The following is a 13,405-nucleotide window of genomic DNA, read 5'->3' on the forward strand; positions in this document are numbered from 1 at the left end:
AGAAAAAATTGTGGCTGTCTGGGCAGAGTGTTTTTCTGTGGGGTTTTTCACAGAGAAAAACCCTCCAAACAAAAACCATCTAATCTGCTACACACACCAATGCACGTGTATTAACATACATGGAAAATCTTAATGTTGTTAACATCAACAACTAACAAACTACCTGAACGCAAACAGCCATCCTTGCATCTCAGTGGGGTAATATAAAGGGTCATGGCTCACACTCAGGCCAGGGAGATGCCCTCACTCACATTATTGACAGAAAAGCAGAAATCACCAGGCTCTTTTCTCAAAGCCAGCCAAATCTCCCCTCAGCTGTCCCAAAGCCAGAGGTCACCCTTCTCCTTCCTAGTCCTGCTCTGATATGCCCAGACGTGGGCTACAACACTGGAAGAGGTCTGGAGGCCAAAGGGTCCTTTAACATCCCTGTTTATTTGTCAAGAATAAAGTTTCAGTGATAGCGTTCTGGGGTAATATGGATTAGGAGCTGTTTCTCTTGCAGTTCCATTAGAAGTCTATGCATTTTAATGCTTTTGCACAAAGTCTTCAGGTCATAGTTCCATATAATAAGAACAAGAAAACCCACCTTTCTGCCTTTTAGCTGTGCCTTCCCCAAACTCACTCAAATTACCTTAAGCTTTTCTGTAACAAATGCAAGACTAAGAGACTATCAACCACTCAAGCAGTAGCCTAAAGACACATAAACACATTAGCTAATGGGCTGTTCACACCTGCAATGGTCAATTAAATACAGAGAAAACACCATCCCAGTCACAGTGCACCACCCATCTTAATCCCATCAAGGCACAGGCAAGCAAGCTCACCAGAGTTGGCTTCCAGCCCTGCCGTTTTCTTAAAAGCCAGGTGAATTTTTCCCAAGCCCCTCTGAACCAAAAAGTTAACATTGTTTAGGGCACAAGTTGATTGATTAACTTTCAAGAACCTTTAAGTAAAAAGCAGATACTTAGTCAATATTATTTTGCTTTTATAAACATGTTAGAGACAAGTATACAAAAATAGCCTGAAAGGGACACGATAAAACTTGATTTCCATTCTCTCTTATTTCATTGTAGCTTATTGTTTACAAAAGACAAAGTAAAAAATCCAACTTTTTAATGCCATTTCTAGACCCTCAGAACAGAAAATATTCCTCTACTGACGACTAGGAACAAAGAACAAGAGCCCAGCATGGCCAGGGGCAAGAGCAAAGTCTGCTCCACCCAAGGGCCACCTCTAGAGAATCCATAAAATGGGATGAAAGGCCTTTTCTCCCCAAACAAGAGATCTTGTCAGGCTGGCACTCACCCGGCCTAGCCACACCACTCCTCACGACTTTGACAGCTCAAATTGATTGTCCTTATCAGGACGGGAAAACCCAGTGCAAAATTCCACCTCAGTACAGGACAAGAAAATTAAAAACACTTCACTTCACACAGTGCACTCCTAGCATACAAAGCCCCATGACAGCTATAAACCTATTACAGTTTTAATACTGTTATTTTGTAGTGCTTTCTGGCACTAGATATCTGCATAAACTTCCATTAGAGAAGGAACCGTTCTCCCTTTCAGATGTATACCTCAGCACATAAGAACAACAAGAAAAAACACTTTTGTCGGTATAAAATGGACTGGAAATTTAAAAAGCACCGTCAAAATTACTTACATATATGCACATGTTCAACTGACTTCATTAATAAAGATTAAATTAACGCTCACTGATGACTAAAGAGGAAAGGACAGGATTGCTTACCTGGTATTACTACCCCTTTCTAGTTGTTGCCTGATACTACTGCACTATTTCCAGCTGGATGGTTCTGAAACTGAAAGCCAAGGGAAGAAGGACAGAAGATGCTTCATTTTGTCCATCTGTGTAGCCTCGCCACGGGTGAATCCTCTCGCGGGCAGCAGCACCGCCCTGCGGGCCCGGCCGCCACCTTGTGCACCCCGGGGCAGGCCGAGGGCCCGGGCTGGGGCAGCGCCTCCCGCCCTTCGAGACACAGAGGGCAAAGAGGAGGGACCTGCTCTGACTCGGGCACCTCCCTCACCCACCCAGTGCAGCCATTCTACTCTCCCTTTAGGGCACCGGCTGCGGGGGGCGGAGGGCTCTGCCCTGCCCCTGGCTGGAAGTCACCGCTCCCCTGCACAGCCCGCTCTCCCCGTGAGGGACGCTGCAACGAACGCCACGGCCCAGGCTCGCCAATGGTGCCAGAGCCTGCCGAGGCTGCGGGACACAGCCCTTCCCTCACCGAGCTGCTGAGGAGCTGCTCCTACCACCCACCTGCAGCTCCCGATCAATACTGACCGCACAGCGCCAAAGCCCACAGGAATTTAACCAGCAAACGACCACCAGCTGTTCCAATCCACACAAGACTTAGACCACCAGCTCAGAAACACAGCACGTGTGCAAGAATAAGGCAGTTTCTTACTAAGAGCAGACTCACAAAATCTTAAAAAACATTTTAAACACCACATCTATCTTGCATGCTGTATACCATAAAACCACTGTATGTGTAATTGCAGATAATTAGTTGCATGTTTGTAAACTCAACAGCTTAATAGTGTTTAATTAACCAGACAGTAATAGGAACATTTGATAGTTTAATCTTGTCTTGCTAAACTAAGGAACACCTGTAGCACACAATTAGTCTCTCCATCAATAAATTAACTTTAACTAAAATCTGCCATTAGTAATTCTTTTCCTTCCTTCCTGGTAGACCACTAGGATTAGCATTAATAGCCAAGTCAGACCCTTGGCAATTTGTAAGGACCACGACTACAGGAGCCCTCCTGATGATGCTTTTATTTTTCTCTGGTACATTCTTCAGCAGAGATTATCAGCTGTTGCACAGGTCTTTGTTTTTCCTTCGTTTATTTCCAAACTAAATTCTTACTTGTCTTTGGGTGCTTTTGGTTTTGTTCAGGGGTATTTTGGGGGGGGATGGAGGGCAGAGGGCTGTGGCCTGGTAGCTTTTAAGAACTACCAATGTGAGGTACCAGGTTATGTCCAGGTGATGAGCAGGTAGAAAGGATCATTCCCTCACTTCAACCCCACCCAGAGGCCATGGCTGCTGGTTTATCAGCATAAGTGACAGTGTGCACATGCTGAGGGACCAACTTCACACAGACACCTGGAGCCACCTGCTCGCCTGTCTCAAGGCACACAGATATAACAGTGACAGGCCTTGGAAAAGTGACCACTCAGAAAAATAACTGGTACATTTTCAGAAAATTATAAACCAGCCAATACAAAATACATCATATTAACTGCAGGGTGTATCTATAGGTCAAGCATTCCTATTCACTGTCATTATTCCCCATCATTGATATCTGCTGTGGAACCAAGAGGTAGCCAGTCTAAAAGGATAGAAAGGAAATGAACACAATTCAATGACAGACTGCTGAACTGTCTTACCATAGCCTTGAAATCATGGCATCAGGCAGCCTTAAAAAAGGACCAGGCATCTGTACAAACAAGAGTGTTGTAAGGCTTTTTAAAAATGGTTTGAAGCAGATGCCGCAACCCGAGCTGCAGCAGAAGGCTGGGAGAGGGAGCTAAGTGTAACATCCCTGCTGCCAGCTCCTTGCAGCAGCATTCAGAGCTAGCTCTCAGTGAATATCAACACCAGCACTTACAAACCTGGCCGTCATGAGATACACCATGGTGAAAAGAAAGAGCAGCTTTCAACCTGGATATAACATATGGAGCAGCTTCATTTTGTGTACAGGGATTCTAGTTTCCTTAGGTGAGCTAGAAATAGAAACTGCAGTCCCTTTCTTTTCCTTCACACACTGGTATGCAGGAATGAGAATTCAATCAGGCCCTACATCACTATGGATAGCATAGTAGTGAAAAAAGGTGCAGGGAGGTAGAAAATTAGGTGAGTGAGGCTATGACAAAGACATGAGCTCCTGCAAACGCAGAATCCCTTTGAGTTTTAAAAAACCCGCATACTCACCAGTTTTTCCCAGAGCCTTTCAATATAATGTTGGCAGTACTGCTTCCTAGCAGACAGACAGCAGTAGAGGAATTTTCAGCCCCAGTGTCTGAAGTTGCTGAAAAAGTTACTTGCAGTCAGCCAGGCTATTCAGACTTCCTGTTATTAGCATGACAAGACTGCTATTCTGTAGCTAAGCATTGTTTCACACACTCCTTCCCAAGATGAAAAACCATAAGCTGTACACTTTCAAGAGTCTTTGGACACTGGAAGAACCCACCCTGTAAAACTGGACCAGGCAGAGCCATACTGTGCTTCCTAAAGCTATCAAAATTGCTGCAACATCTTTGTCTTCTGGTTTATTCATCCCAATATCACCTGGTTTCCTAAACCAGGAGACTACTCAGGGTTTACCAAGTATAGAAAGGACTGTCACTGCTCAATATCAAGAGTTAAGAGGAGCCTGACAGAATTCAGGATCATAACACACATATGCAGGAGTTGGAAACAGCCTGATTCCCAAATCTCCTCTGCTACTCTTCAACCACATTCTTCTTCTCTCACAAACATCTGCAGCTACTGTGACCTATTAGTCTTGGTGCAAAGCAAGAAGCTTACTACAAGATCATCCCAGATTTATGTATGGTTGGCCTGTAGCAGTACATCTGCCCACTATTTTCACAGACTTAACTCTAATGAAAGGATGGCGTCTCCCAAAATCATCTCTAGGAAAATTTTACATCTCCTGGAGCAAGTGACACAGCAAAAGACAACCTTTCCAGTGAGCTGCTGGTAATTCATGGCATGAAAAAAATTAGATCTCTTGCAAATAACTACACAATAGTTATTTGCCCCCGGCAAACTCAAAACTGAATGGCAGAACTAGCTGCTTACAGAGAGAAGTGTGAAAAGTTTGCCTCCTCCTTTCTATACTGCTTAGCTGCAAGAACATTAGTCAACCGAGCAAAGGATTATTTGCACTTCACTCAGATTTAAAAGGATAAAGGTTAAATATGACTCCACATCCTTCAAGCAATAACTAAGTGCTCCAACAAAGGAAGAAACAACTCTGATGAAACATCAAATGGGATAATGAAAAAGATCACTGAGATGAGCTTGACATGAATATTGGGCAGTGTTTGCTTTCCAGACAAAGGAACTCAAGCTCTGCCTTTATCCCTGAGCTGTTTTTCACCAAGCTGTAGGTGTGTGTATCACTGATGACAAAAGAGAGCAGAGGATATATTTGCCAGCTGGGACATGGCAGATTCAGCTGAGCCCCTGTTGCTTCTCCATGCTGAGTCAGTCACCAGGAGGGCTGTGGAATGACAGACTCTGAGACAAAACAAAATATGCAATGAACTGCAGGAGCAATAGGAACTGGGGCTTAAGCAAACCTAACCAAGAGTTAAAGGATAAACATTGCCTAGTGACAGGCAAGTGACATTAAAAAGTCGATGGTGTAAAGGAATGTTGAAGCTTCACCTCTGCTCAGCACCCAAGGGAGAAAAAAAACAACTCAGCACACCTAAGGGAAAAGGACACCAATAATAGAGGTAAAACACAGCAAGTAAAAAAGCTGGAATCAGTTCTGACTTCCTTTCTGGACAATTGATGTGCACCACAGATGGATTTAAGTGCAGCTAACTTTGTATTTGTGGTTTGGTTTTTTGGGGGTTTTTTTGTTTGTTTTGTTGGGTTTTTTGTTTATTTTTGGGGGTTTTTTGGTTTTTTTTCTTTTTTTTTTTTTTTAATAACGTTAGATTTGCAGCTGAAATGTAAAATCCAAAAAGAAGCAGAATTCTCTCAAATGCTGAAATAAAGACTTCAAAATAATTATAAAACAGATTAGGAAAGAAAGGCAATTTTGCAACCCAGTGCTGAAACACTGAAGACACTGTAACACAGAAAGAGATGAACAGGGCAGATGAAACATTACAATCAAATTTCTACACACAAATAAAGCATGGGGAAAGAGCAAGCAGAGCAAGGAGTGGTACTTAAGCATGGAGACTATGACCTAATGTGTGTACTTAAGCCATGTGCATCAATTCAGCTCCCTTCATTCTTTCCACAGAGAAAAGGAAAGCAATAGGTAATGGTCCCACAGAGAGTAAAGAATTTATTAGGGCACTGCTTTGTCTTCATTAAACCCAGGGGAAGAAGAAGTGGCTCTACATGAAGAATTGCCAATTCTACAAAGTCAAAGCTTTAAGAGAAGATACATACTCTGAAAAGCTGTTACTTGACCAAAAATGCTTCTGATTTTCTGTAACAGACAGTTATGAATGACACACAGTTGTTTTTTCACTTTAAGACTTTCTAAAATTCAATGCACTGATGATATTACTCCAACTAAAAATATTCCTAATAAAGCTGCAAAGAATTTCCTTTTTTCCAAACTGGAAAAGAACTTTCCCCCTCCCACCCCCACAAATATTATCCTTTTATACAGCAGTACCAAAGTGCAGCAAGGATACCTAAAGTAAAATGCTAAATAAGATGTTAAATTGAATAGAAATCTTAAGAAGCAAAAAATGGGAGTTGTTGTTTCTGTCTGTATTCTGTCAGCCTCCATACTGGCCTAGGCTCATGAAAGTAGCTCCAGGTAGCATGAGTCATGCCAGGGCTGCAGGGGAGAGTGTTAACTTCTTGCAGGACATAGACCTTTCTGGTCATCAATCCACCAAACTCACAAAGTCACCCAGGCACAGAATTCATTAATTCCAGGCCAAATAAAGCAGGAATAGGCATGTTCAAAATACAAATTATATTTGTTTCCCATTTTTCACATATTGTTGAGTTAAAGGAAGAGAGAAAATTCACTGATGCAGTGCAGGAGGGAGAAATGCACTCCCACTACAGAGTGGTACCTTTCTGATCCTTCTATTCCAGAGTCTTGTCTCTGTTTTGGGAATACAACTTTATATCGTTCTATTTCTTATTAAACTTTATTTCCTCTAATAAAAAACCTCAAGTCTACAGTAACAAAACTCAGTCTCAGTCATATCCCTGCTGACCCAATCAAACCTTTGAAGAGGTGCAATAGTTACTATGGTTATAAATGTTAATGCAAGAGAAGACATTAACATTAGTCAGGAAAAAATGTATTAAACTCAGTTCTAATCCTTGTGAAACAATAAATGATCAGAAGATAAAAACCTGCAGCACATTCTGTTGGGTGTCTGTCATCCAGCCTTACTGCTGGAGGTTAAGGATATGCACATATGTAAGAAAACAGAACCTTTTTCTATCAGCACAATAAAGGGCCAAAATCTAAACCATACACAAATTCTTCAGAAACACCTGGGCAAACAGCCCAGAAAAAAAACAGATATTAATTATTTTTTTTATAAAAATTGTGTTGGCCATCAAAAAAACTTGTAACCTTTGTGATGCATCTACTCCAGCATAACTTCATTAACTTTAGTCAATCACTGCTCCCCTTGCAAGAAGAATTTCCACTTGATTACGTGAAATGCATTGGATGATACATCACTACATAAATTACACGATTACTAATTAATGTTCAATTCTTTCTCATTCCAGATGTACATGGAAGGTTACTCATCATCTCCTTTAAATGTACCTCTTCAAGTCCTGCCAGTTTTTCCAATACAGTATTATTTATCTCCTGCCCAGGTTTCTTATGCTAGACACAGTAAGGTCAACAATCCCTACAAATCTTTGATCTCTTCACAGCATGAGGCATATACTGTAATTGTGAGGGAAAAAACTCGTCGAGAAAATCAGCATATACAGGACTGTTCCCTTTCACAACCCCAGCTTGACAGAATATATAAGGCATCTAAATTTTAAATTGTACACATCACTTCAAAGACAACATTATAGCTTCATCTAAAGCTGGCAATTACATTTTGTGAAATAAATTAATACCCCTTCAGCAAACTGTAGAGAAGTACAAACCTCTGCAGCGTGCTTTTAAGTCATTAAATTAATGCATGGATTTGTCAACTCTTTCCTCATAAGCTTTAATCAACTCGTTCCATCTTTTCCATTTGCCTCCACACAAAAACTGCTGAGCATGCTACAAACAGCATTATGCACGAGTCTTCAAACGTTTCACGTACCTGGGGCAGGACTGCGCCCTTCAGCTTCTCAACACAGGCTTCATTTTCCTGACAGGCACCCTCATCCTCAAGTATTTCCTTCTGACTGGTTTGCCTGTCAAACAGAGGAGAAACAATTACTGAGTAATGTTTTACATGTTGTAATTTCCCTGTCCTATTTTATAGCCTACTATTAAATGTGAAAACCAGAATTCATTGATTCTTTAAGAAATTAGAAGTGTAATATTATTTGAAGAAACTCTGTGGGTTTTTCCATTTCAGCTGAATGCAGCACTACTCTGTATTAGACATAAAAAGAGAGCAGAATAGTGTGTGTAATATGATTAAACTGATTAAGTACAATAATTACCAGATAATTAACAAGACAGCATATCAAGAAAAAACATAAGAAAACCACATATTCTTTCATTTCTGCTCTAAGCCTGCTTAATTCTAAGCTAACAATTCCTTTCTTATAGAAATCCTCTCCCTGTTCCTCCCTTTCAAAACAAATTCTTCTGGGAAACCATTCCCAAACTTACAGGATATTCTATTTTTCTATTCTGTTACCTGTTGAATCAAAGAAAAATTTCATTTCCCACTTCAGAAGTTGAATTTCGTGCCTGTCAACAACAGGAAAACACTTTAAACCCACCTGCCAGCAATCCACTGATTGCAAACACCACAAATGGTACAGAGGGACTAAGAGACTTCTAAAATTCAAAATACATAGCAAAAGCACAGCATTCTTTCCTGCTCTTCAAATACACAAACTCTAGTCAAAATCAAAAGGCTACAACTTGTCACTCCAGAAGTTTGTGTAATTCCCCATATACTGGTAGAGTAAAACCATTAGACCTTGGTGTGTCGGCCACGATCCGACCGACCTCCCAAAGGCGGCAAAAAGAGCGAGAAATGAAGGACCCGGCTCCGTCTATCGGACTGACTGCCTGCCTGTGACCCTGATTTCGACGCTGGCCCCCCGGCGCGAATTTCCGCATGGTTTTCAGGCGCGGGGACACGGGCTGAGGGCTGGGAGGCAACGCGGGCGCGCAGGAGCCCGGCAGGGGCCGACAGGCAGCGTCAGGATTCACCTCTCTGCCGAGGTCCCACCGCGGCCGCCTCGTGAGTGCGGCAGAGAGGGCGGACACGGCCGAGCTACCATCATGAGGGTGGCATTAGGTAACATCCGCCCTTCCTCGCCGCCATCCTGGTTGTGGCCGAAGCCACTTCCGGTTGGCTGCCATCTTTGTTGTGGTACCCTGCGAGCCCCCGCCCCTCACAATGGTGTCTAAAGAGTCTGCTGCCTGAGCCTGGCGCCGACACCGGCTGATGCCGACCGATCCCGCGCCATTCTGCCGCCATTCCCGGCGCTAGGACGCTGGCAGTGGGGTCTGCGGCGCCGTAGCCGGGCGGTTGCCGCGAGAGTGATTCCAAACACAGGCACGCCGCAATCTTGCCCGGGGGGGAGGATGGTGCCGCCGCGGCCGCCATCTTGAGCGTGGCGAAAGATCGACTCGGCTCGGGCACGCTCCCGGCACACTGTCGCTGTCGCCATCTTGAGAGGGGCATGCGCGGGGATGGGGGGCAACCCGGTTCCGACCCCACTCGCCCGCCCGCTGCCCCCGGCCCGTGGCACGCTGCGACCGCGTGTCCGCCCCGCGCTGAAGCTGGCCGCTGTCATCCCTCTGTTATCTCGTCGCGCTGAAGCTGGCCGCTGTCATCCCTCTGTTATCTCGTCCCTTTGCACCGAACCTCTCCTGCACCCCTGCCCTCTATTTGCAGACACCGCCCCGCTCGCGCCCGGCCCTCGCTCCCTTCCCACGCTCAGCACCGGCAGAGCCCGCCCAGCCCCGCGCCATCGCCCAGCAGCGGCGGTGCCTCGAGGAATGGCTGCAATACCGCGCTGTGCCCACACGGGGGCAGCACTGAGAGGGCGCCGGCTCGGGGGTGGCTGCAGTACCGCTCCACGTCCACACGGGGGCAGCACTGCCGCCGAACTCAGCCCGGGCAAACAGCAACGCATCCTAATCCTTAAAAAAAATCCTTCTAAATGAATGCACAAAAAAACCCCGACCAAAATTAAAATAACCAAATAAAAATGAAAAAAACCCCAACCCTTTAGAGATATATGGAAAGTTAATATATTTTTTCATATTTACTTTATATTCATATTCATAATCTATACATATTTCATATATTCAATTTATATTATAACATATATACAGTATTTTTTATTATACACGTCTTTACATTACTAATAGTTATTTCTATTTTATATATATTTGTATCTTCATATATTTGTATATTTACATTTTCTAATATTATTTATTAAAAATCTTTGCCTCTAACTAAAAAGAAACAAAAAACCCGTTTATTTAAAACTATATTTAAATATCTTTTTATATTTATATTTTTTATATTTATATCCATAATTTATATATATATTTCGTTTTTATGATATACTATAATAATATATATAATATTATTTCTACTAAATACTACACATATACTTTATATTTTATATATATTTGTACTTACATATACTTATAGATGCATATATATTATTTTATATATCTGTATATATTTAATGCATATTTGTATATTTCTATTTCTATTTCTATTATTTATTTAAAAAAACCCACCTCTAACCAAATAAAAACCAATAAAACACTTACTTTAAGCACTATTTAAGTATTTTCATATTGATATTTTTCGTGTATTCTACACCCACCCCTCCCTGTGAAGGCTCTGGCACCCTCGGGTCCCTCTGGGGGAGGGCTCCCAGTGTGACCCACCCCCCATTCCCACTCACCTGCTCCTGCCCCGCAGTGTGGCTCCCTCTCCCAGGGACCTCAGGGTGCCCCCAACGACAGCGCAGCCCCCGAATCGCCATCCCCCTCCCCTCAGCCTTTCTTCCTCACCCCCAAAGAAGGCACAGAACGACCCACACTGCCCTGGACAGCAGCACGGCACTGGATTCCAACCCATTCCACGTGTACATCCCCCCTGAAAGGGGCTCTGCTGACACAAGAAAGGGGGGGCAGCCCCCAGAAGGGCTGAAAGCTCCTCCCCAGCCCCATGGACACAGGTGACAAGAGGCAGAAAGGAGGAGTGGTAGCAGAGAGGACACAGGAAGAAACCAAGATCAGGGTGCAGGATGAAGTGGAAAAAAACCCCAAAAACTAAAAACCGAAAAAACCAGGGATGCTGGATGGACAGCACACAGAGAGGGATTGAAAAAGAGCAGGGACAGCCAACGGGACACAAGGATCCCCTGGGAACCAATGACATGGGGAGCTCCACAGAGGCACAGAGACTGAAACAGGAACACCGAGCGAGGCACGGGCAGAAAGACTGAGTGCCAAACACACAAACCTCTGGGGCTCTGAAGGAGCTGTTCTGCCTTCTGGGGAAGCAGTTGTTGAAGTTCTTGTAGTTGAGGTTCCAAATGCCTCATGGGTTCACAGAGCTGGGAAAGCTGAGGTTTTACCTTGTTACTACTGCTCCAGGGGCTGCTGGAACTGTAGAAAACTGTCCTGTGGCTGGGAGAAAAAAGTGTCCCTCCCTCCCAGCCCAGTTGTCACTCCCAGAGCTGTCTGTGCCAGGCTCCTGGAAGGTTTCCTAACTGTTTCACTAGTTCAGGGATGCTTCTGTCCATACTGTCAAGACTGGCACTGGCAGGAGCCACTGGGAACAAAGGCGCCGTGGCCATTCGGATGCTGTTTCACACCTCCAGCCTTTGCTTTCTGTGCAGTCCTTTGGCCACAGGGAAAAACTGCCTGGGAAGGGCTCTGAGCTCTCCCTGGAGCCTTCTCTTCCCCATTACTCACCCCTCTCTTGACTCTACCAGTGATCAGCACTGGGAGATTAACAGAGTCATGGACAGGCTTTGGAGAGCTTTTAACCAGGAAGAAGTGGAGCAATCTCCAGGAAATCCAGCCCTCACTGGGAGGCCACAGAAGAGATTTCTAACCATCACCATCTACCACATGGCAATGGTCAAGAATTTACAGACAACATGCAAAACTGGCTGTGACTTTCATTGCCTCAGATCTTCCCACTTGCACACATTTCCTGCTCCTATGATCTGACACAGCTGCTTGGTCATATTTTATACTTGCAGATGATTTCTGAATTACTCTGTTAATCTCCCAGTGCTGATCACTGGTAGAGTCAAGAGAGGGGTGAGTAATGGGGAAGAGAAGGCTCCAGGGAGAGCTCAGAGCCCTTCCCAGGCAGTTTTTCCCTGTGGCCAAATGGGGAAGACAAGAACAACCAAGCTTTCCAATTAAACTGCATTACTCATATCCTGCTTTTTGTCCAATGATCCCCCTTTTTCCCACTAAGGCCAGATTCCTTGGTAAGACTTCAAACTGTGATTACTTCCTTACCAAAGCAGCCTCCAAATTGTTCTCACGTGGCTTCCAAGGCTATCCCAGACTGCATCCTGGGACAGGACAGGATGGATATATGAGAAACATATTCCCTCTGCTGCCAGCTGCACACTGGTAGTAGCTGGTACAACACCAACACTTCCAAGGCATCCAACCCAAGTCACCCCCAGTGTGATAATCCGAGGTCTCCAAATCCATGCTGTAGAACACGGCAGGGAACAAGGCATGTGGACAGATCAATCATCTCCAGAGGAGTGTTCTGAGCTGCTTTGCCACGTGCCTTGAACCCTGTCCCCTTCACCCAGTGCAATGTTAAAACCCAGCCCTGGTCACTCTGCTGGTCACAACACAGCAGCCTGTCTTCCCCAAATCCCAGCTTTCCATGGCTTTGGTGGCCTGAAACCTTCTCTCCATGGGTCCTCAGCCCACCTCCCTTGCACTGCTCCAAGGCACTTACCCCTCAGGCAGTGGGCACTGGCTGAGGCATGGCTGGTTGTTCTGCTTTGCCACCTTGCTGCTCTGAAATGGGGGTGGTGGGCAAAATCTCTTCTTTGGGTTCCACAATGCCTGACAAAAACCCCGGAACTGGGACTGTCCACTACTAAACTGTGGTGATGAAAAGCACCTCATCAGCTGGGAGCGAGGAAAAACAACCCAGCTGAGGGCAAAATACCCAACCCATTGGCTGGGGACTTTTAATTCTCAATTTAAAAATGAGTTAAAACACCTGAAAGGCAAAAATCCTGCTCACAAGGCTAGAAGCAGTCAGCACACACACTCGCACAGGCAGACACGAGCAGCAGCAGACAGACACAAACTCTCACAGACACACACGGACACTCACGCGCTCCCACTGTCACACACTCCTCAGCTGACATGCTGACTGCAACCCCTGCTTGAAACGCTACAACGAAGAGGATGCTTCAACACATCTTCCAGCTGCTGCTCTTCAACATCAAATGGTAGACTCCAGGAAAATTGGTAGCATCGGTGACTGCAGAGA

The 13,405-nt window shown here is 44.6% G+C and overlaps 1 protein-coding gene across 1 annotated transcript; it reads right to left on the reverse strand.

Annotated features, from left to right (window-relative positions):
* Nucleotides 1–3,971: 3,971 nt before the first annotated feature.
* Nucleotides 3,972–9,577, reverse strand: LOC117011518. The gene is made up of 4 exons (XM_033086942.1): nucleotides 9,267–9,577; nucleotides 8,864–9,163; nucleotides 8,027–8,120; nucleotides 3,972–4,053 (listed from the first exon to the last, which is right to left on the reverse strand). Exons 1-4 carry the CDS (start codon nucleotides 9,575–9,577, stop codon nucleotides 4,003–4,005), a joined length of 756 nt encoding a protein of 251 aa, XP_032942833.1. The 3' UTR covers nucleotides 3,972–4,002.
* Nucleotides 9,578–13,405: the final 3,828 nt, after the last annotated feature.

The sequence above is a fragment of the Catharus ustulatus genome, unplaced genomic scaffold, assembly GCF_009819885.2.
Source record: "Catharus ustulatus isolate bCatUst1 unplaced genomic scaffold, bCatUst1.pri.v2 scaffold_75_arrow_ctg1, whole genome shotgun sequence".
Lineage (NCBI taxonomy): Eukaryota > Metazoa > Chordata > Aves > Passeriformes > Turdidae > Catharus > Catharus ustulatus.

Excerpts from the sequence above, each read along its gene's own strand:
- LOC117011518 (XM_033086942.1), bottom strand. The coding sequence starts at position 9,577 with ATGCCCCTCTCAAGATGGCGACAGCGACAGTGTGCCGGGAGCGTGCCC. Across the intron at positions 8,121-8,863 it reads ATCGTGGCCGACACACCAAG|GCAAACCAGTCAGAAGGAAA; the intron begins GTCTAATGGTTT and ends TCTGTTTGACAG. Across the intron at positions 4,054-8,026 it reads AGGGCGCAGTCCTGCCCCAG|CAACTTCAGACACTGGGGCT; the intron begins GTACGTGAAACG and ends TAACTTTTTCAG.